At 37.7% G+C, this 24,113-nt stretch overlaps 1 protein-coding gene across 1 annotated transcript in view; it reads left to right on the top strand.

The window, feature by feature from the left end:
- WDR35 (WD repeat domain 35) overlaps nt 1-23,795 on the top strand; it is a gene marked incomplete at both ends in the record, with an annotated part of 34,870 nt that extends 11,075 nt beyond the window's left edge. Inside the window, 12 exons of the mRNA XM_009072886.1 lie at nt 303-488; nt 1,060-1,092; nt 3,716-3,776; nt 12,925-13,069; nt 14,309-14,378; nt 15,158-15,211; nt 16,626-16,735; nt 18,244-18,454; nt 19,023-19,103; nt 19,228-19,364; nt 21,596-21,799; nt 23,649-23,795. Of these exons, the coding sequence (XP_009071134.1) occupies nt 303-488; nt 1,060-1,092; nt 3,716-3,776; nt 12,925-13,069; nt 14,309-14,378; nt 15,158-15,211; nt 16,626-16,735; nt 18,244-18,454; nt 19,023-19,103; nt 19,228-19,364; nt 21,596-21,799; nt 23,649-23,795 (1,439 nt within the window). The remainder of the gene's footprint in view (nt 1-302; nt 489-1,059; nt 1,093-3,715; nt 3,777-12,924; nt 13,070-14,308; nt 14,379-15,157; nt 15,212-16,625; nt 16,736-18,243; nt 18,455-19,022; nt 19,104-19,227; nt 19,365-21,595; nt 21,800-23,648) is intronic.
- Between the last annotated feature and the right edge of the window lie 318 nt (nt 23,796-24,113).

The raw sequence follows: 24,113 nt of genomic DNA, 5'->3' as shown, positions 1-24,113 counted from the left end.
TGCTGAACAAGGAAGGATCGGGGGGAAGTGAGGTCTTGTCATATTTTGAGGTTGATCCTCCAATTCTGAGGTTAATCTGTGTTATGGGAAGATTTCTTTTGCCAGTTTAATGTTATGCCAGTAACTTATTACCTGAGTTGTGTTCACATACTTTTAACAAATCAGCTCATCACTTGACAGGTAAAAAATATTGAATGCTGAATGTGTATGTGAAATAAGCCCTTTCTTTCATAGTTGTGAACACTTATTATTGAATTCTTATAATTTCTGATTGGTTTTATCAAACTTGTCTGTCTTGGCAGTGGGGTTACTGCTCCCATACAGTGGTGTATTCATATACCCGACCTGACCGCCCTGAGTGCTGTGTCATATTTTGGGACACAAAAAATAATGAGAAGTATGTGAAATACGTCAAGAGCCTTATTTCCATAACAACCTGTGGAGACTTCTGTGTTTTAGCAACTAAAGCAGATGAAAATCAACCTCAGGTAAAGTCTGTATTTGAATTTTCACTTAAAATGCTGTTCCACATGTCAGTGCTTTACAGCCAGAATAAGATGAATTGTAAAAGTCTGAATCTGTCTGAGTTGTGTCAGCTGTCATTTGACAGAATGGCACTTGAACGGGCTCAGTGTTTAAAAACAAAGAACCCCAAGGAAACAAATAGCAAAAATGTGCAGAACTGATTAACTGCCTCTATAGTTTAATTCCTTGTAGCTGTTAGTAACCTAATGAAAACTGCAGCCTTCCTGATTAATGTTTCTTTAGAAATACTTAGAACAATTCTGCAAAGACAAGCTAAAGGCAGGAGAGCATCAGAATGGTGATAAATCAGTCAAAAGTGGAACCAAAAGGGGAGTTTTTTAGGTGATATAAATTACATGATACTGCAAGCTGGTCTGTTTAGTGATTTGTTTTATATGTAGTGACAAATTATATGATAAATTTATCCTTTGGTTACTGAATGTTCAGTTACTGTGATGCTAACTGTTACAGGATTTTTCTTATTGTGTTCACTTCTGAAGTATTTTGTATATCACTTGTGTATTGCTTACAAAGGAGGAGCATGAGACAGAGTCATTTGGTGCAATGGTAAAAACAAACATGCCTTAGTGCTGCTTTGCTTGCTTGTGCAATAAGTGGTGTACTGTCATATGGATTGAAAATATGGGATACATGGCCAAAAGCATTTGGTGAAGTTGAGTGCAATAAAATGAGGGGGTTTTGGGTTGTATTTTTAAAATAGGAAACAGACAGTGGAGAGACTTAGCATAACTTTCTTGAGCATAAATAAGAGTTCTAATTTTAGCCTCTGAACATTGCAGATAATAATAACCTTTTAGTTCTTTTTTAAATGGCCCCAGTGTAATTATTAACACTGTGAGGGGCCAGCTTTTAAAGTGCACAAGCTTTTGGGTAGCAGTCCATCAGAGTTGCTTTCTGAGAAACAGATTTGTTATGCAAGAGATTTTGGTCATTAGAATTGTAATTTCAAGATGGCAGAATGTACAGCAATAGCTGTTGGGGCAAAAAAGGCTAATTTTAGCAGGGCCTTTTTAAAGGTATTGCTAGTGGATGTGAGTGTCAGTAAGTTAGGAAGGACTTAATGTTGCTACCCAGGTCAAGGCTGGATAAATCTGACAGTTCAAGCTCTCTGGCCCTGGCACCACTCTGTGTAGGCCATACAGTCTCTGTCTTGGATACTGTTCCTCCATTGCCCTTGGCAGGCTCTGATCTGATGTGGAGTCTCAGAAATAACTAAAAATGGTATAAAAGAGAAATTTATTATAGAGTGAGTGTTGGGATGATTCACAAGAGAAGAATTAATATAATCATGATGGGAATAAAAAATAAAGAGTTAAAAAAGCCAGGTGTAGTTTCCTGCAGAGGTGGAGGCTTAATTTAATTTTTGAAAGGTGTAACTCATGAATGAAGAAATAAAAATACTTTTTGAGAGGTGTTTATTGGTGGCAGAACCAGAAAAAAATAAATTATTTAATGAAAAGAAATTGTTGTTAAGATATTTTTCTTTGAAAGAGTGAAGTTCATAAAGTAGATGAAAACCTAAATTTGGCTGTTATCATGTGATTAATAAGCTGTCAGTGTGTCAGTTTTAAGGGGTAAGTCGTACAGTTGCTGTATTCTGCTACCACAATTACATGAACTGTTCAGGAGGTGAAACAGCTATGAAAAGCTAATTATCTTTCATATCCTGGAGAGTCAGGATAAGCTCTTAGGTGATTCAGGTTTTGGTAGCCCCATATGTTTTATTTATTTTTATTTTATTTTAAGTCTAAAGACCTGATGGTAAAAGTTGCTCCTTAATTTCCTGTTGTGGTTTAACCCTGGCTAGCAACGAAACACCACATAGCCACTTGCTCACTCCCCACTAGCGCGAGGGTGGACAGAATCAGAAGGGTAAAAGCTAGAAAACTCATGGGTTGAGATAAAGACAGTTTAATATGGAAAGCAAAACAAGGAATTAGTTCACTGCTTCTAATGGGCAGGCAAGAGTTCAGCCATCTCCAGGAGAGCAGGGCTGAATCTCACATAACAGTTCCTTGGGAGGACAAACGCCGTCACTCCAGATGTCCCTCCTTCCTCCCACTTTATGCACTGAGCATGATGTCATATGGTATGGAATATCCCTTTGGTCAGTTTGGGTCACCTGTCCCAGCTGTGTCTCCTCCCAACTTCCCATGTACCCCCAACTTCCTTGCCAGTATGGCAGTACGGAAAGGAGAAGAGGCCTTGGCTCTGTGTAAGCTCTGCTCAGCAATAACAAAATCATCTCTGTATTATCAGCCTTGTGCCCTGCACAAATCCTAAACATAGCCCCATACTAGCCACTGTGAAGGAAGTTAGCTCTGCCCAGCCAAAACCAGCACATTTCCACACTTTCCATTCAAGACGTTTCCCCGTGTAATCATCATTAATTTATTTAATCCTTAATTTACGTCTGGAGGAGTAAATACATCAGCTGCAGCGATGATGCATTGGTATCTAGGTCAATTTTTGTTTTATTTGCACCTTCCTGCGTTTAACAGCCCAATCTGACGTACCTTTGCTACCAAAGCCTTCCCCAGCAGGATTACAAGAAAGGCAAACCTAACAAAACTCATGAGTTTTGTAGTACCTGCAGCAGTGCAAGGCAGAGGGAGAGCCTTATTTACAATTCTCCCCACACTGTTACCCTTTTGGAAGTTCAAGGAGATGAAGGTCTGTAAAGGATAGAACAAAGGCCTAACTTGTGGGAATTCATTAGATTATCTTTTGCATGAGCAGCTGATGAGTTAAGTCACTGAGTCGCTGGCGTTTCATGCTCGTAAATAATCATTGTACAGTGTGTGCCTCACACAGCAGCAGGTGAGACACTGCCTGTCTTGTTCACATGTTGTCTGTGGGCTGTGCTGCTGGTACACCCTACCTGTTGTATTTTGTCTGGTAGATTTGGTCCTTTGCTTAAAACTTCTGGTCATTTTCCTGTTTTGTGCTTGTTCTTCATTTATGGTGCTAATTGGCAAATAACTCATTACTCTCATGCTTATGCTGCTCTGTATTTCCTGCAGTCATGGTCCCTCTGTTTTCTGTTCCTGATCAGCATTAGGCTGTGTGGCATGTGGGTTATGAGATGCACCTTCACAGAAAACCTTGCCCAGCTTACTGATTTACAAGAAGTCTGGTAGTAATGACACTTGCTTTTGTTCCCATGCAGTATGTGCTGGTTCTCTGCAATTCTATTGGCACACCCTTGGACCCAAAATATATTGATATCGGTAAGCAACTTGCAGTAGTCTTAGTCTGTTCATTTTTTTCTTGTCTTTGTAATTAATTTCTCATGCAGGTCTGTTTTTCATTGAAGTAATCACTCTGTATTAACTCCCATTGCATGCAGATATTGTGACCTATTCTATGTGTGGTTGTAACTGTGGTTTTATATTGATGTCTCACCTCTTGGACTCTCCCTGAATATAATAAACATGCAGTCAGGAGTTCCCGTGTTGCGAGCTGTAATTTGTGTCAGAAATGACCTGTCAATTATTCTTTTAATAAAAATAGTATCTTATAAAACCAGTCATATTCCTTGTAAAATTGCCTAAATTTAATCTGATTCTTCCAGTTAATGCAAACTATTGACAACAGAATTTAAAAAAATAGTTCCTTTCCTTTTTTTTTTTTTTTTTTTTTTTTTTTAATTGTTTTTGGTGATTCAGATTTTCCTTCACAGTGTTGGTAATTCAACTCCTTTTAAAGAAAATATACTTCTTTGAAGAGGATACAGTTTATCAGAGAAAGTGAAATGATTTGACCTGAACTTCCATTTAAAAATAACTTGTTGCTGCTTCCCAAATATCTTAAAGATCAATTACTTTTATTTCTGTATGGATAATATTTTTATTATTTTTTTGCAGTTGTTCTGTCTAAATAGTTTCAGATTATAGATTAAAGTTAATTTTTTTTAAAAAGAAGTGGAGTATAACAGAAGTACGAAAATACCCCCAAATCCTGACACTGAATTCCAAGCTTTCCCTCCTGCTTGTTCACTGCAGGTGTGGTGCAGAACAGTGACAAGTAATTGTAAGCCACTGTTTTCTGGGAGTTTTGCTAGAGAATAAAGATCATTGACTTTTTCCCTTTAAACAGATGAGCGCAATGTGGACAAACTGACAAATTAATAAGCTTTTTGATTAATGAATCCACTTTTGTTTGTTCTGGTTTTTGCATTGTTGTTGACTTGTTATCCAAATGGAACTGAATTTGGACTCAGAATAGATACTGTGAACCCAATTTGCAGTTTTCTTTTTGAAGTTGGTTCTTTGGTTAACTTTTCTGTTTTGTTTCATAATTCAGACTTTCTTTTTTAAAGGCTAAATTATTTGCAATGAAGCTTTAGCAAAAGTATTTACTTGATTTTGAATGAGAGAGGAGAGTCTAGTTATTTAGATGAAAAGCACATACTTATTTTTAGAACCTGTTAGCCAAGGGATGGTGAGTAGAAGGGGTATTTAGTACTGCACATCTAATGTCATCCCACTGTATTAGGAAGGTGGGATACACTATACCACTGCTGTGATCAGACAGGTAACACTTTCTGAGCACATTAAAATAGGGGGGGGAAATCTGTACATGGTTGATAGAGGAGCATAGACGTACTGGAACATGTTATGGGTAAAAACAGATTGCTGTTGCAAACCTGGAAAAATTCCTCCCCTCTTATTTGATTAATGTAAAGTGTCGACTGAATATGTGCATATAGTCTTGGAACTTACGTGCTCTGATTCTGCAGGAATTAGGTTTAGTTTTTAAAGAAACTAAACCAAAATCTTTTCCCTACCTGTGCCAAAAAGAGGTGTAGCTATCATAGCAAGAAACCTCGTGAAGTTTTTTTGATGTAAATTGCCTCCTAGAGCCATTGCTTTGTCCTATCTGCAACAGTAACTCTTCTGTCTAAATTAATCTCAGCAGAGAAGTTAGTTCTAAGCCTCAGTGCTAATACTTGGTGTTAATATTAAACAATAAGCAAACAACCTGGTAAAACATACAGGAAAAGTGTTGAGCAAAGATTTGGTAAGAGAAATGATGAGGAAAGTAAGACGAAGAACTGTTAGACAGGAAGTAACAATTCACAGGAGAACATAGGTAGGGAAAAAATCAGCCAAAGACTAGAAGTATTTGAGATCATAAAGATGATTAGTTTCCTCAGCCAGTGCTTCTAAACAATTTTATTCTTTATTATGTATTAACTAAGTTTGTAAATGTCATTGTCTAATATTAGGTTTTTCAGTGCAAGCAGCAGCAAGAAACCAGCTATGAGTCATATACATACATTGTGAAATTCAGACTCTATACTGTAGATAATAATTAAAATGAAGAGTATCCTGCTTTGATGAATACTTGTCCTGTAGAATGTATATGAAATATTTCATCAATTTGATGTTTCTTGCCACCTTTTACGATAGGGGTGGCTCATCAGAGTCTTAAGTAATAAGGTGTCTAGGGAATTAAATACCAAGAATTTTGCAATGGATGAAGGGATAAAAAGCACATCAAACAACCAAAACCCCCCAAACTCATACCCTCCTTCAAAAAAACTCCACCAAAAAGCCAAATCCAGAACTGAGCACTGAAGTAAGATGATGTGGTGGGTGATAGTGGTGTGGGTTGGGTGTCCGTTGTGTCCCCCCTGTCCTGTCCCCTCTCCTGCTCAGATGTCTACACTGTATGTGCCCACTAGTGTCCTGGACTTACTTGGCAGGTGGGATTGGGGTGGTGGGAGGAAGATTCAGGGACTTTTAGGCAGTATTTTGTCTCATTTCTGCAGTTGACATCTAAAATAAGTTCAGTGAATCATTGCTGAAAGGGGCCTTTGTGCTCTCCATTGGGTGCACGAAGCCCAGGGCAGGCAGCTCATCTCTGTCAGAGATGGCTAAAATTAGGTGAGACGGATCCCACTCAAATGGTCAAAATTAGCTTTGCATACACACCTCTAACTCTGCATTTAAACTCTTTTCTTGGCACTTTTCTAGTGTTCTGTTTGTGTGAGCTTTCTGAATCTTGTCTGCAGTCGTTTTATGGACATTATAAACACAGGTATCCATTTCTTTGTGATTTCCCCATTATGACCCATCTCCTACAGCTACATGAGAAAAGAATCTTCTCCAGCAGCTGAAAACAGTTAAAGAGAAATGCTGTTTAATTGAAAAAAAGCTGTTGTTATTCCAACTGTATTTGAATTGTGCTGAAGAAATTAAACAATCTGGAAGAAGCTTCTCTTGCTTTAGCATCACTGAGCTTCCTACAGTCTGCTGCTGTTCCCTCCAGTGTCAGAGGAACAGTTTAGTGCATAGATTTGCAATGCCCTTTTCCAGTGTGAGTTTTCCTTGTGAGAATACTGGTCATTAGAGCCTCCACTCTCATAGGTGGGCAAATATCTGAGGTTAGGAATATTGGCATTTTTGAGTCCTGAAAAATTTCTGTGGCCTCAGTAGTTCAAACATTACAAGTGAGTCTTTCATTGTTGTATAGTAAACACAGCCAAAGATTCAACCTTTTTTAAAAATGTATGCATCCTGTAAGACTGCTTTAAAGTTAGCCCACCAAACTTAAAGAAGGGATTGAAGGTAAAAATGAAAAACAAGCACCTATAAATGCTACACTTCTGGAACACATTGCACTGGTTTCATCATAGTTACTTTCCTTTTTTTTGTAACATTTGAGGATACAACTTTATAGAACAACTTGAAATATTTGTAACATAAGGTCAGTTTGTGAGAGACCTTGACAGTTGTACATAGTCAAGGTCTTATTGTTCAGTATATCATGCTGTTTATCGCAGCTGGAGCTTCTTGGCAGTAGGAAGTATAATTGTTCCAGTTTGACAGCGTGCTGAACTTAAGCAGCTGTCTGGCCTTGTTGAGGTCAGTATTGAGAGAAGACCTTGTAAAACTTTAAGGGCAGAAGACCTTTCTGCAAATTCTTTAAAAATTCAGTCGCTACATAATTTCTAACAAAATCATGATGTCCTGTTTATAAATGAGAAAAATCAGCCTTAAGTCAATAGTCAGGTGAGATTAATCATTAATAGTTTAAGATATAAGCAGTACAAAAGTAAAATTAGCAGGTATCTTACTCAAGCTAACTGGAGGGGTGTTACTGACTTACGAAAAATGTATTATCTGCTTGCGAAATTCTTTTTTTTCCTCTTCTTTCTGCTAATACAGCTTTTCATGCTATTTTCTTTTAGTAAAGTGATAAACTGTTGCATTAGGTTGTTACTTTATTTGATTTTCAGAAATGAGGATGTTCCTCAACAGACTTTTGGTATCTGTATGCTCTTGCCTGTTCTTAAGAGGGTGCTCTTCCCTTGCCATGAGTCTAAACTCACTCAGTTTCTTTTGCCTGGCTGTAATTACTGCAGATTGAACATAGAGTATCTGGCTTTTAGCAGACTGCCCCTTGTTGGAACAGCTATCTCCTGGTGCTCTATTGAGAATAAAGGGTTTACTCTTCCTTGACACTTGGGTGCCCAGCAGGGCTTTGTCCTGGTAGGAAATATTGAAGCAAAAAGATTGCTAAATCTAGGGATGCTAAGTAGCTGACAGAGTATTTTAATAATGTATCTGAGAATGTCTGTTATGGGACAATTTGTATGAATTGTCAATTTATAATGTTTTATAATATTGTTTCAACAAAGTGCTATTAATCTCCTAATGACAAAGCAGTTGTGACATTGTGCAATGTTTGATTCACTCTCAGGAGATGCAAATTTCTTGGGCTCTAAGCCAGTAGTTCAAGTAAGACTCAAAAGAAGAAGTGCCAATTTCCTTTTTTCTGTTGAATTTTTAATTATGTCATTAGCTTTCTAATGCTTGCCGCTGTTAACAGTGGCAGAAAAGGATTAATCAGTCATTATCTGATGAAGGACCACTTCAGCTTTCTGTAGACATTGATGGATGGTTACAATTTCAGGCTGTTCCTCGTATTGCTCTTTATTTTGTCCAAAGGCATTTGTCTCGTGCTTCTTGTGCCTTATGTTTGGGGTCCTTCACAATAGCTCATGTCTGCTAGCCCATAAATTAGTCTTTTTCCCATTGTCTAACATTATTGCATTCCATCCTACTGTGGTACAAAAATTAGCCAACACAGTTTCTTCTGTGCTTGTTTCACAGGCTCACAGGCTTTCTGTCAAAGTCCTTTGATGAATAACTAAATATAAACTACAGAAGGTTAAATATCTTGTTATATAATATCTTTTTAATGGAAACACAACAGATGGTATCTGCTAAGAAAAGGTCACTCAGGCTGGATTATATCATCTTCTTACATGTGCTTAGGAGCAGTGACACAGGGAAGTGTTGAGTTATCTTTTACATGTGTGTTATCCCAGTGGAATTCATACAACAGCCTGACCAACATACAGGTGGATTAAAGGCAGAGACCTGGAGTCATGCCCAGGTGTCTCACCTCCCTCCTGGATGCCTTCACAAGGATGACTGAACTATATGTGAAACAGCAGTTGGATCGCTGTTACCTAACGTTGATCATTTTAATGTAAACTGTAACTGCTTTGTAGTATTTTTTGTGTTCTGTAAACTGTGGTTGTGCATGAGTTGTCCCACATGCAGTTCAGTTGTCCCTGCTGCTGCCTGACATTTTCTTCTATTTGTGAGCCAACGCTTCTAAAGACATTTGAATCGAGCTCTAAAATTAGATTTTATTGATTAGACTAAGTTCATTCCAGTTTCTCAGGAACAGCCTGTAACAGGCTTGTATGAAAACAAACAGTTTAGTATTGTGTCTGTCTGTCAAATTGCTTCCTTTCCATCAGATTTAGGTGGGATTACTTGTGTTTGTGTATCCTGTTTCATACACTAGAAAGTGTCTGAGCTTTTTCATTCAGCAAAGTAATGTAGTCATGCATTAAGTTTGCTTTCCATCTCCTATTTTTACAAGAAGATAAGACATGAAAGCAGGTGTTTTCTAACAGTTCTGAAGTGAGATGGAGTGTATGTGGATGAAATGCAGGCATCGTGGAAGGTTATTTGAGATTCCTGGATAGCTAAGAAATAAAGTCTCTTTCCTTCAGGGAGGAGGTTTTATAAAGGAACAGTGAAGAAAAATGAGGTGAGAAGAGAAAGAAGGACCAGAAAAAACTTACAGGGCAGTTGTTTCACATGTTGGCATTTTGATGGGGATGGTATGGTTAATCTGTTTCAGTGTTTGATCACTGAAAACTAAGGCACCTCTTTAAATATTGCGCATACATATTTTTAAGGTCTGAAAATTAAGTATGAATTAACTGAAATTGGCTATCTGCAAAATCAGTTGGAAGAGATAGACGATCTCTGAAGTCCACATGTTTAGCATGGAAAGCTGCTGTGCAGTGGAAGTGCTGAGCAGAGGAGTGTGCACATCTCTTGCCTTTTTCAGACTTATGGTGCTTGTGTTCCTGTCTGCTATTATTAATAGAGCACAGGTTCTTCAAAGGGCACTGATACCCAAGTGAGCAGCACTTGCTGCTAAAATCAGCGCTGCTGTGTGAGATGGTAATACTTCTTTACACTAAAGAAAACTAAGTAGTTAAACCAGCTTGCCTCGAGAGGGATTCTAGATCTTCCTCAGCCTGAAGGGATTGAAATGAGCATCTTTCCTTTCCTAGGAGAAGACAAATCCCATTCCTTCCTTCTCTGCCCCAGCAGCTGCTCAAACTTGCAGTGGCTTGGAGCATCGTTCCCTCGTGTTGAATCTATGCTGTTATGTGGAAAAGAAGAAAAAACATTTTTAGGGGTAGAGTGTAGCCCAGTAATGAAGGCTCTGAGGTGAGCAGGCAGAATAGAATACTTTCAATTTGAAGGGACTGACAGTGCTTATCCAGTCCAGGACCACTCCAGGGGTGATCAGAAGCATGTTGCTAGGGGCATTGTCCAAACACCTCTTAAACACAGCCTGGCTTGGGGCACTGACCATCTCTTTAGGAAGCCTCTTCCAGTGTGTGACTGTCTTCTCTGTAAAGAATTTTCAAGTCTAGACTTGAATTTTAGTTTCTTCTTCCACAGATTTTCCTGTTGGTATTTTTTTGTGTTTTCTTGTTCAGTGACTCTCTGGAACAAAATGCTGAAGCAATTCTAGAAAAAAAATCTCATGTGTCCTACTTTTATGCCATTGTGTAAGTTACAGGCAGTTGTGTAAAAGCATTGGTTCCCACGTATAGATGCTGCTCTTCCAGATGTGTTTTTTAGTGGAGCTGATCCTGATGATTGTGTTTGTGTGTTGTGTATCCTTCTCCCTGTGGTTTCACAGCTGGCTAAAATCCAGTCATCATTGAGCCTGCTGCTACAAAGAAGTGAAGGCCCTGCCCTCCATGCTGGCTGCTCATTCCTGCCTGTTCAAGCATTTGTGATTTTTCTCTTTAATCCAACTTAAATTAATCCTTTATTTATTTAATTTTGAGGTCAGTTACATGAATGAACTGATCCAACTTACTCTGTCGTGAAGCTACTGCTGGAGCTGATATAAAAGAAGTGGCAGGGAAATGTGCCATGTGTGTTTTTTGGCTGTAGCAGGTTAAGTCTTAGGCACATTCATAAAATGCCTAATTGATTGTGTTGCCCTGGATAAAGAAAGCATAGATACTTTGCTGTCTTGTTTCTGGATCACAACAGAGCTTGTGTGAACATCCTTTTTTCCCAGACTGGGGTATTTCAAGGTGTGCACAAATGAGTAAGTTTAGGTTCCATGGAAGCTATAGGTCAAATGGGGAGTCATCTGTTGAGTGTGAGGAATGGCCATGGCTTTCAGCTACAGGTTTGGTTTAGCATTGTCTTGAACTACAAATGCTTAAACGTTGACTAAGTTGAGTACAAATATGAGGCTTAGTACAGAAATTTTGTGATTTGGGCAAACTTTATTCCCTCACAGGTTGAGAGATTCCCATGTTTCATTTTGAAAGGGTAAAAGCATTGATTGTTACAGCATGTGAGCTGCAAGTTAATAAAAGAACAGAGCAAATGCATAGAATTTGTTAATGCTGTTAAAGAAACAGAGGGGACTGTATCATTCAGTTTGTATGTGACTAATTATTGAAATGAATGTGTTACAAGTACATGAAATACACTGAGTTGCTTATAGTATAAACAACTGTGCTGATCACATGTTGAGCACCATCACTAAGCCTTCTTACTCAGTATTTACATTTTTACTAAAAACTATTCTGCAGCCATCGGGCAGCTTATATAATCCTCTTGGTTTCAAAGAAATAAAATCTGTTCAACCAATCTTCCCCCATCTGTCTCTTGTAGCACTGCTCTTCTATATGGAAGGCTTATAGCTCCCTCCAGAGTTCTGTTCTGTGCTGAAACAGAGGGGAAAAAACGATTCACTGTAAAAGAATTGTATTCTGTGCTCACATCATGTTATATATATGACTCAGTGTTTCACTAACAGGCTGAGCTACGCAGTGCTTTTGAATTTGCCTGGGTTTTTTGGTAGCATAATGATTTACTTACAGAATTTGAAGACATTTAGGGATTTAGTTACTCAATTTCTTCATTTTTCTATGTCTCCTTACGTGTATTCACTGGTTTTCAGAAAGATGAATTGTAAAAAGGAAAAAAGAGCCTCCATACAGTCAAGACAGTGTATTATAAGGAATAATGGGCTGACTGTAGATATATATAATATATAATATATAATATATATTATTGTTCACTAAACATGGACAGGAATGAGGTACTCAATTTATGCACATATTTCAAAATGGACTTGGGGCTGAAGTAAAGAAAATGCCCTGCATTCCTATACTGTGATCTTGTCATATAATAGAGTAAGGCTAAGCACACATTGTGCTAAATATCTAAGTTGCTGCCATTCAGATAAAGAATTGATATTTGGCCCAGCTATTAACTAAGATACAAACAGTACTTCTAGGTCTTGTCTAACTTAAAATTTATGAACTGTTTATAAGTGGTGCTAATCAAAGAATCTCTTTTAGGTTATCAACTTTTGAGTAGCCTTCCTTTTGTTTATATTTGAATCATTACAAGTATGTCAGATATGGAGGTCTTTTATGGATCTTGTCGAAGAGATTCAAGATATTCCTGAACTGGTCATTAACTGGGAAGTTTGTATGCATTTGATGTTGTCTGCATTAGAGAATGGAAGTTGGCTGGCTGAAAGAATAGAAAAGTGTTAATCAGAACTTACGAAGAATTTTTCTGTTTTTCTGAACAAGGCCACAAGGTCCCCTGTGAAATTTCTTAGTTGATAATGAAAACTGCTATGTTGTGTGTGTTTTATTGTTGGGTTTTTTTGCTTGTTTTTAACATATGGTGATACAGTTTCATCCATCTTAGAAAAAAAATTACAAATTAGCATCTACTCCAATGCTGCTGCTCTAATTTTACAACCCTTTGGGTTTCCTGGCAGAGCCCTTGTTTGTCACAATGACCAAAACACATGTGATAGCAGCTTCTAAAGAAGCATTTTACGTCTGGCAGTATCGTGTGGCCAAGAAGCTCACAGCAATGGAAATCAATCAGGTAGCACGGACCAGAAAGGAAGGCAGAGAAAGGTTTGTCTTCAGGCTTTGTCATTTATCTTCCTTTGCATTGGTGTCATTGATAAAGGTGGATTCTCCCATGCCTGAAATGTAAACTCTTGTCTTCATTTTTCTAACCAGTTTTTGCTGCCTTGCAGGCCTCTAAGATTAAATACTAGTTTTTCATAACAAATGTGTGTTTGTTATCCAAATCTCTTAGATGTTTTTGGATAAGATCCTGTTCAGTGTCTTCATTTGCTTCTCTTACAGAGCTGTGTGTCTTGATGCCTTTTTACCCCTCCCATTTTTCTCCTCCATGCTCTTATTTTCCAGGCAGTTATATTCTGTCTGATAACTTTAACTGCTTCTTGTGTGTCAGTGGCTGTGAGAACATAGTCTGTCCAGCTGGTTCTTCTCTAAATACACTCATGTCTGATTGTGGCTTTGGCAACTAATCCTGTATGGACTTTTATCCTCTCAAACTAAACAAGCCAAAGTCAACATCATTTTGCCTCTAAAATATTTCCTCTCCAGGTGATCATTTGTGACATTAACTTTTCTGTCACATCCACAAGCTTGCAACTTTTTGGGGTTTTTTTGGTGTTATTTTATGTGTTCTTCCATAGACACAGTGCTGTGTCTTTCCATAAATCTACCATCTCCTGTCACTGTATACCCATAATAATAAGTAATTTTTTGTACATGGTGTAATAGCTTACATTGTTATAGGGCCTGAATGTCCTGTCCTTGGACAAGTTTGTAAATTTGATAAAAATACTGAAAAAAGTAAATAGTTGTAATTCAGCAGTAATGATTTTAACATTCTAAAATCTTTCCTAACACAACTTTTTAAGGCAAAAGAGAAGTTATGATGAAGTATTGAATAATGCAGTAATACATATGTTTTGTAGAGGTGAAGATGAAGCTCTTCATAAGTATGGAGAACAGCCTGTGGAAATATGGAGGTGCATGTTTGAAAAGAGACAACTGAATGGTTGTTGGTTTGCAGGAACTAGTTGCAGAATGAAAGTTTACAGATCATACGGGAATGGACCATCAGGGGCTGTGAAAGTGAAGCAATTACCTTATCTTTGTATCAATGGAAAGCAGGTTTATCAAAGGGGATATCATTGGAACGTAAGAACAGACATAGCTTTTATTCTGTTCTCTGAATCCAATGGTTTCTTCTCCAAGGACTGAAGATACTTTAATGGTATAAAAGATGATCCTTTGTTTGGGCTCACTTTTTCTTTTAACTTTCCTTTTCTACAGGATCTATCATATTGATGACACCTCTTCAGGGTCGGCAGATGGGCACCTTGATTACAGCAGAGCAGTTGAAGTCAGTGATGTTTTGAACTACTTTATTGTGGTGTCCCTGATAGCTTAAAAGAGCAGTCCTTAGTATTGCTTTATTTATTGTCACAGATTTTCATTAGTAGAAGTTGTCACACTTGAACTTTTTTTTACTTCTACCTTTTTTTACGTAAGCGTTATGTCTCTTCCCTCTGGTTAGTGAGGTTACTGTGTCATTTTGTATCATTGGAAATATGCAGCAAGCTACAGGAAACATGGAAAAAGTAGATTCTGGGGTACATTATGTAGGCACCTACTGTCTGCTTGGTCAGAAGCAGCTCTCCTTACGTCAATCAAGTATAAGCTTGTTAAAACTCAATAACCCTTGTAATATTTTCTAGTATTTTCAACCATTTTTACTTTATATGTGTGTATGTATGTGTGTGTGTGTGTGCTGGCTGTACTTAGTAATACACCTGAAATTAATTAAAGGCCTCACAAGTCAGGGATAGTTGTCCTGTGTTTTCTGTTCAACACCTATTACATTTTGGGATACTTAGTACTTGGGGTACTACTTGGTTTTTTATTTTTCTGGAGAAGAGGCAGGAGAAGAAAGGAAGTTCTTAATATTATTGTCATGTTTCCCCTAACAAAGGCTATTAATGCCAAAAACCATCCATATACTGTATAGGACAAGGTTTCATAGCCCTTTTTCATGTGGATACCCAGCAACATTCTTGTATATTTAAATAAACCTTCTTTCTTTAGCAGGGCATTCTTACCTTTGCAGTAAAACTGGTACTGATATTGCTTGTATGCTTTCAGGGAACAAGAGATCCAATTTGTGCAATAACAGCATCTGATAAGATACTACTTGTGGTAAGTTACATGACTAAAACAGCTCCTAATTGCCTCTTGTGCTTCTAGGCATGAGATTCTTCTGCTGTATGTTCATAAGCAGTCATAATTTCAAAGCATTTCTGAATTTAGAACTTAGATGAAATCTCTTTCTAAACTTCCTCAAAGATAACTTTAAGAATTTGTTCCATTAACCTGGATTCTTTCCTTAGTTGAGCAGAACAAAGACAGAAAAAGAACACTGTTTTAAAATTTTTTCTACCTTCCAAGAAGGATCTTGATGTTTTCCCATGTTCCTACTCCAGTGATTTTGTTTGTTTGTTATATCCTTTGAACTGGATTTTACAAAATCAATGGGTCATGGGAAAAAAGATGAATGAAGAATGTGACAGTTAGTAGGTGACTTGGGATCCTGTTTGTGCTTGAAGAGTGAAAAATGAAATTAAGACAATAATTAATCAGTGACTTTGGTTAAAGGGAAGAGAGTGAGAGGAAGTGCCTTTGAGACCAGATCTGGATAAATGTGCTGAAAGTGAATGCATATTACAGTGGTTCAATTTTCTAACACTTCTGCTTTTTAGTTTTTAGTTTATACAGATGTGAAAAAGTCAAAGATAGAGAGTTTTTGTGGAGTATCTTAGGGGTGACTTTGGGGAAATTAAAAAGAAGGAATAAAGTTTGGACACCTTTAATGTTGGCTCATTCCCAGTATAAGAGTTGACCAGTAGGTAAACCAAGCTGGATATGTTGTTTATTCTACAGACATACCATGAGAAAATAGTGGCAGTGATCATTTCAGTCCAGGGATATCAAACTCCTTTCAGACTATTTGCCTGACAGTGCCTTAACACAGTGGCAGTGTCATTCAGCAAAATAGAGAGAAACTCCGTTAGTACTTAGATGTGTTTTCTGTTGCCAGAGCCTGTGAATAACCAGTGTATTTTACAGCATTTACTTTTAAAACTACCTCAGGTCTTGAGGTAACTTGTGAGACTTGTTAGCATGCAGACAGCCCTACATGAGCACAGCTGTCCTGCTTTCAGACACAGGCTGGTGCTGTCATAGGGCACTGCTTAGGGGATTTACCAGCATGGGACAAGGATCTTTTCACTGTTCCTCTTGTTTGTTATGTAGCTGTCTGGAGGTTCATGGGAAATCATTGGGCTCCTGGCACTGTTCTGTGGGCTGTATGTGGACTATAGCTGTTTGTTTTAACCTCTCTGATTTAAGCAGATCTGTCATATGTAGCATCTCAAAGTATCTTGTTTAAATGGCAAGATTCAGAATTTTTAGAGTGATGACATTCCCTCTTTCCACTTATGCTCTGTCACTTATCCAAAAGCACTTTTATCTAAGAAAGCATATAAATAAAAGCATTTTAAAGAGTTTACTGATGGAAAAGTCTTCTCACTAAGGCAGTATTGCTTTTCTGTAGGGAAGAGAATCTGGCACTATCCAGAGATACAGTCTCCCTAGTGTGGCTGTAGTGCAGAAGTACACCCTGAACTGCCGTGCCTATCAGCTGTCTTTGAACTGCAACTCCAGGTAAGTTGTGGGTCTTCTTCTAACACAGCTATCCAACTGCAAAACAAAGCTCCAAAATTTGTGAAAATATTAATTGTGTGAAATCTGTCATTCTACAACAATTATGTGCTAATTTTAATTTGCTATAAACTATTTGCTAATTTTAGTTGTTATTAATCATTGCTTAACCATTTATTTATTACTAGTTAATTTCCTCTGGACAGTCATCAGATTGCTCTGAGAGACAGTGTTGGTAAATCTCTCCAGTGCTTTACACTCTTAAAGGTTTATACATGACAGTATCTTTGTTTGATTAGATGGACCAAACGTCACCTTCCTGTGATCGTGACATGAATTAACAAAATTATGTAATAACCTGAAACTTCATATCTCTATGACTTCTTTCTATTTCTATGTCCTTCTAATGCCTGGAAACTTTGTTCATCCATATTAATTTTCTGTTGTTACAAGCTGTAACTGGTGGTAATGCTTCTAGCACGACTGCTTTTCCTGAGCTTCAGTTGTGCCAATAGTGAAGTTGCTTTCTACTTAACAGCTGTTTTTTTGCAAGAGAGCACACAAGAGTCTTGGCAGAAAAGGCAAAAATATACTGGCTAGAGAACTTGCAAGACAATTTTAAATCACTTCAAAATAACTTCATAATTTCAAGTAAAATTAATGGTGCATGGGTAGATCTCTTGTATCTTAAGGCATAGCCCCAAAATAGACTGCTTCACTTAAAAGGCTAGTCAGAGCTGCATTCATTTTGTTTTGGGTCCAAGTTGTTTCCTTCCTAAATGGTTTTGTGCTAAAGGGCTTGGAAACATGAGCATTTTCAAGTTAATTTTGTAAATTGCTTTTGAAACTTTAATAGGGTTTACAGGTGTCTACCTGTCAATATTTAGAAAGGCTTTTAAAATGGCCTTGTAGTAAATATGATTCAGTGAAGATCTATGTAACTGGAAATTTTCATATGTAGCCTTTTAGAAATTGTGTTTTTCCCACATTTTAAACGACTTCCAAGATTAATTGGAAAAAACTAAATGATGCCCTTTGAAGAAATGCAAGAAATCCTGTTTTAGGGATTAACAATCTGTATCAACACACTGACTTTTTAATTTAAGAATCTGCTTCATTGCCTCCGTGTAAATAAGGAAAACCAGTTCTGTTCAGTTGTTAATTTTAGTCTTTGTCAAGAAAAGTTTGGTGAGGGATAGAACCTGTAATTTGCTCAACTTGATATCTGATGTACTAAGGATCTTCAAAATGCTGGATGAAAAACTGGGCATATTTCGGAGCCTTTGCAGGGCCAGATCCTGCATGAGCAGATGGAAAACTTCTTTCCATGTCTCTAGTCTCTGCTGTGCAGAGAAATGAAAATCACATGCATCTGTGCTGGTTTTGGCACACAACAGCATCTCACTGAATCCCCAGAATTGTCCTGTGCCGGTTTAGAGAATGTTTCAGATTTACAGCCTTGAGCAGTGTTATTTAGCTGTCTTATTTTTATTTCCTTTGTTTTTCTGTAGTCGTCTTGCTATCATAGACCTTTCGGGGGTTCTGACTTTCTTTGACTTGGATACAAGGGCAGTAGACAGCACAGGACAGCAAGTGATAGGTGAGCAGCTGAAACTGGAACGCAAAGATGTCTGGGATATGAAGTGGGCCAAAGATAACCCAGATTTGTTCGCAATGATGGAGAAGACAAGAATGTATGTTTTCAGAAACTTGGATCCAGAGGTAAATATTCACACACATAAACTACTCATTTTACAACTTTGCTCATAAGTTCATGGATAGTCTTGAATAGCATTATTCTTGTGCTTAACATTCAGTTAACTGTTTATTTATATAAACTTGTTTCTGGAAATCTCAAGATCTTACCAACTCTCATGTGGGAATGCTGTTTTGGAGCAAATAAGTAAAATGAACTATCAGTCCTGGAAACATAAAAACACTCATATTTTTCTTAAATGTACAAGATCTTTTCAGGAGCCTATTTTTTGGTGTACTTTGAGAAATATAAATGCAATTGTAGTAGTGGTACTTGTAAAACACAGTTCAGTTGAATCTAAGTATTGGCAGGTGTTTTTGTTTTCTCATAATTGAGTTACAGAAAACATGAGGATTTTTTATGATGTTTGTGTTTATAGAATTGTCAGTAATGACTGTAGTATTTGTTTGCTGTAGAATGCAATTGAATCCTAGTTTGGAGAAGAATGTATCAATATGTATCCATAACAGATTTAGTTAGGATTTAATCAAACAGAATAAATGTTCATTCCTTTGTAACTTATTTAACTTTAAGGAACCTATACAAACATCTGGATATATTTGCAACTTTGAAGATTTAGAAATCAAATCTGTCCTTCTGGATGACATATTAAAGGTAAGTATAATGAATCTTACTTTGTAGGAAATTTGTTGTCTGTCTCAATGCCAGTAGATACCTATGGTGGATGAAAATAAAGGTCATATGGAATAAAACTATGTTTCTTTATCCATTATGTTAGAATCCTGAACATCCTAACAAAGATTATGTCATCAATTTCGAGATTCGGTCGTTACGAGACAGTCGAGCATTGATTGAAAAAGTTGGCATTGAGGAATCTTCCCAATTCATAGAAGACAATCCACATCCCAGACTTTGGTAAAAATCTCTTAGAGACTTACTTTGTTTAAATATGTGTTATTTTCTATTCATTTCCTGTTCAGAGAGATTTAATATGAAAGTACAGAACCTCAAATTAAAACCAGCCAAAGCAGCATACAATGTACACAGAATCAGTTAAGATTTAATGCATGTTGTAGTAGTTAGAATGGCAGGAATGTGGGGTGTGCCTTGGGAGTGGGTATAAGGTACAGGCTCAGGACACCTGCTCTGTGCTGTCTGAGTCCCCAGATGCAGTGCTTCCTGCTTTTAGGGGTGAGTTTAAAGGAAATGTCAGAAAGCTAACTTAAAGTTGGTTAAATTAAAATTTAAATGTACATATTTGATACTGAATTTTGATGAGCAAGAGCTTAAAACCCAGTAAAGGAAACACATCAGAATGATAGCAAGATAAGAACAGTCTGACTAACCTTGAAGCATTTTGGACAGGCCATAAAGGACAGAGATGAGAGGGGCTGGGTACGTTAATCTTGTTATGATGCAGCATCTCAGGAGTAATCTGAGAAATGGAGATGCTGGCATGCTTAAACTAAACACGGACTCAGCTGTTAAACTAAACCTGAAATGCCTGCATAGCAACCATGTAAGAGCAAACCTGTGAAAACAGGAGTTTGGGACATCTGTTTAATATCCCAAGCTCTAAGGGCTGGAAGAGTAAATGCCTCAGTAGGTAATTTAATGAAGAGTCAGTGTTAGAACCCAAAACTTTGTTGACAAGTTCCTTGATGAATGGAAGCCAATTCTCTTTAACTCTCTGGAGATTATTTCTTTATCTGCACCTTTCTTTAGTAATTTTGGCTCTGTTTTGAAGCAAAGTGATTTCTTGCAGTATTGGATGTTTGGCTTGACAGTTCAGAGGGGAATTTAGAGTTGCTGAAAGACTGGCCAAGACAGCTTGCTTTGAAAATTTGTCCCAAAGAGCATTCCTTCCTATCTATTTAAGCTTTTGTCTCCAGAATGTTCATTCTGAAAACCAGGATTTGCTAGTTACATATTGAAAGTTTCTGTAATACTACTGTAATTTTATTAGCTTAAGTGTGGAGGGTAAAATGTTTTGTGAGTCTTCGTTTTTACTAATGTTGTGCGCTAGCTGAAGATTTTTGGAGCTTTGAAGTCATTCCTGCCTTTTGCTAGTACCATCTGTTCATTTGATAGAAAATGACTTAATTTTGAAAGTCTGTGTCTCAGGTTTTATATCATAAAATCACAAACTATTTGTCAAATTCTGTTCGCCTTGCTCCAGAATTGCCATGAACTTATTTTTATTATGCAAGGAAAAGCATCACAGATTTATAAAGAAGAGAGATTAGAATTACTGGACATAAAGTAAATACATTCCAGCTCAGAACGGGACAGTGCCCTTACTTCTAGACTGTAACAGACAGGATTATGGGAGTCACAGATGGATTAAAATTGTCATAGTGTTCTTCTCTTGGTTTCTTTGTCAGTGATGAGCACTTGAGTTGAAATGACACCATCCTTCTCAAATTGATTAAAAAATATGGAGTAGATACTGCCTAAGTATGGCTTAGGTCACAGAGTATAGCAATATTATTGTTTGTGTCAGTGCCCTCCTGTGCTTTGTTTCACAATGCCAATTGGCCAGTCTAAATTTAACTAGCCTTATTTTTGCAGAAAATTCTAGAGCTCATGCTAGCACCTGTTGGATGTAGTTTGGCCTGAAGGTAGAAATTCGCTATTTGCAGAACTAAACAATGGGACAGTACCAGTACAAGGTTTCCCAAAGTTCCTTGCTCTCTGACTGCTGCCCTAACTGGACAAGGAACATCCAGATGGATGAGAAGGCTAATCTGTTTCTCACAGCCAATGTAGTTAGAGGCTTTTAGACTGAGGATGCCATCAAGGCTCAAAGCTACGACAAATGCATAGGTAGAAATCTCTAAATGGAACTGCATTGAGACCAGCAACACGTTTCACTAAGGACAAGTGTAACAGTCAAACCCTGTCCATTCCTCCCAAGCTAGTGTCCATTTGACAGCTGAACAAAAGAATATTAGTTGAACATTTTCCCTGAGCAAGTACTGGACAGATCACAGAACATACTGGGGATGAACACAACTGAATTAAGATCAGTTCACAAACAACAGAATTGCAGTAACTTGAATGTCTTTAAATAATTACCAGTGAAATGGATCCTCATTTAATTTACTCTGTAGCTGCTTTTCCATATGTTTTGTTTGTTCACACAGGCGGCTCCTGGCTGAAGCTGCCCTTCAGAAGTTGGATCTGCAGATGGCTGAACAAGCTTTCGTGCGTTGCAAAGATTATCAAGGTATTAAATTTGTGAAGCATTTGGGCAACCTGCAGAGTGAGTCTATGAAGCAAGCAGAAGTGGCAGCCTACTTTAGCAGATTTGAAGAAGCTGAAAGAAAGTATCTGGATATGGACAGAAGGTAATTCATGGAATCATCTCAGCAGCAAATAAAGAAAAATCTGGGAAAGAACCCGAAAACATGCCTTAATCACGAATGGCTGTTTTAGCACTGAGGGCTCCTTACCACTTTCTCCAAAGGCATAAAAGAATCAGATGGAAAGAATTTTGTTGTATCCATAGATAACTAGTTCTATACGTAAATCAGTGCATTCCAAACTGTTTGCAAAGCCTCAGCTGCTTTAGGTAGTGCTGTGTCTCATAGATGTTTTTTCTCAAGTATTTTGTTGGTATTTCAATTGGAATTCCAAAAATACAAACAGTCTTAACTAATGTTTAATTTATGTGCTGCTGCTCTTAGCTAGTAGCCAAGTACACATTCTTCCCAATTCCATATACAAACAACAGAGTTTTTAATGAACTGTCATCTCTGGAGAGACAGAAGGGACTCTGGATGAAATCATGGACCAATCAATGGAATTTTTGCTCAGGAATGAAAACAAACAAAGCAAAATTAGAATATTGCAGGGCATATGAATTAACAATAAGTAATTAGAGCATTGTCTCTACTGTAAAAGGCTAATGAGAACTAATCAGCAGCAGTTGTACAGTGTAGCCTGTAGATGGTGGTCAAACATGGAGAAACATGAATAACTTATGCACATGTAAAGTTTTTAAGCTTTGATTAATAGAGCCATGAAAAACAGTAGGGAATGATGGAGAAAAAAATTAGGTATTCTTTCATGCAGTAAGAATGAGAAACCTTCCTCTTTCCCAGTAAAGGTCAGGGGGGAGGCAGGAGGCAGGGGGAGAAGGCAAGAGCTGAGGAGGGATCACCAATAGAGCCTGATACAGACTTCTTGCACGTAGTTCCTTAGTTGATGTCAGTGTGCTGGTTTGGGGAGGTGGTCTGCCTCATGAGCACTTTAGTCACACAAACACCAATTTTCAGGTATGGCATATTCCTTTCCATATGGCTGAAGAGAAATTTGGCCATTAAAGGATTGCAGAAGTCAAAGACTTACCTTTTAAAAACTGATTTCTTCAACACTAGAGCATCTTATTCTCCAGCTACAAGAATATGGGAATTCTGTATTGACCTTATGTGTCTCCTCACCACTAGAAAAATCCTGATATGAAACTACCATAAATCAGGCTGAAATAAATAAATTTGCAAATAATTTTTAAGTGTTTTTAGATAGATGTTTTTATATAGCTGACTGTACTGACTTGCTGTTGCCTTCCTTAACTCACTTAGAAGTTTAGGGCATTTTTAAAAGGAGTGTATAGACCTCTCTCATTTATTTTCTAAGCACCTGCAGAATTACTTTTTTATGAAATGATATAAAATTACTCCATGTGGTGGAAAAACCATGCCAGACAGACACACAGTATATATGCATGGATAATGAAAAACTACTGCTGAGTCCTTTCTCCTTCATCCAAAGTCACCTTGAATTTGAAAGAAAAGTCTCTGAAATAGATTTTATTGCATCTCGGCTTTAACCTCCATTATTCATATTCCTTGCTCTTCGGCCTTTCCCTTCGTCTTCCCTCTTCTTTTAGCCTTTTGCAGCCACTGCCATCTCTTGTAGTGCTGAGCAATAAAAGACACAGAACGGAGTAAGAGGGAACCTGAAGTAGCATCAGCCCAACTGTCTTGTCACCTGCTCATTTAACTCCTCACACAGGAGTGTGGCTAGTAAGGAAGTGCATAAGTGTGATGTAACCTGTGAGCTCTCTATTTGCTCTGGGATCAGTGTGATATCTGCAATGCAGGTTATGAACACGAAAATATTTTTGGCTGCTTTTCTCAAGATTTTTGTTATCTACCTAATTGACTTTTCCCTGCTACTTTCCGTTTATCCTAGAGATCTTGCCATCGGGCTGCGGATCAAACTGGGAGATTGGTTTCGGGTATTACAGCTGTTGAAAACTGGCTCAGGGGACTCGGATGATGCCCTTCTGGAACAAGCACACAATGCTATTGGGGACTATTTTGCAGACCGTCAGAAATGGTATGTCCTGTAGAGGAATGAGTAAGAAGGAAATTAACAACGGAAATTATAAAACTGATGACAAGACTTAATTTATGAGGAGTGACAGACGTCAGGAAAGTTGGGATGGGATGATTTTGAAATTATGAGATTTAGCTCAGACCTTTATGGTTCCATGATATGATAAACAGAGAGCTTATGACCATCCATGTGAACAAGGAAGGTGATAAAAATCTCTGTGTTGCCAGAGGTCTGTCTGTTTCAGCAGAGGGGAGGGGAAGACAAATACCTATACAATTGTATTAGGCTGGATATATGTCGTGGTTTAACCCCAGCCAG

This window comes from Acanthisitta chloris, unplaced genomic scaffold, assembly GCF_000695815.1.
Source record: "Acanthisitta chloris isolate BGI_N310 unplaced genomic scaffold, ASM69581v1 scaffold43344, whole genome shotgun sequence".
Taxonomy (NCBI): domain Eukaryota; kingdom Metazoa; phylum Chordata; class Aves; order Passeriformes; family Acanthisittidae; genus Acanthisitta; species Acanthisitta chloris.
Note: the sequence above shows the minus strand (reverse complement) of the source record. Positions and strands in the feature narration are given on the sequence as shown.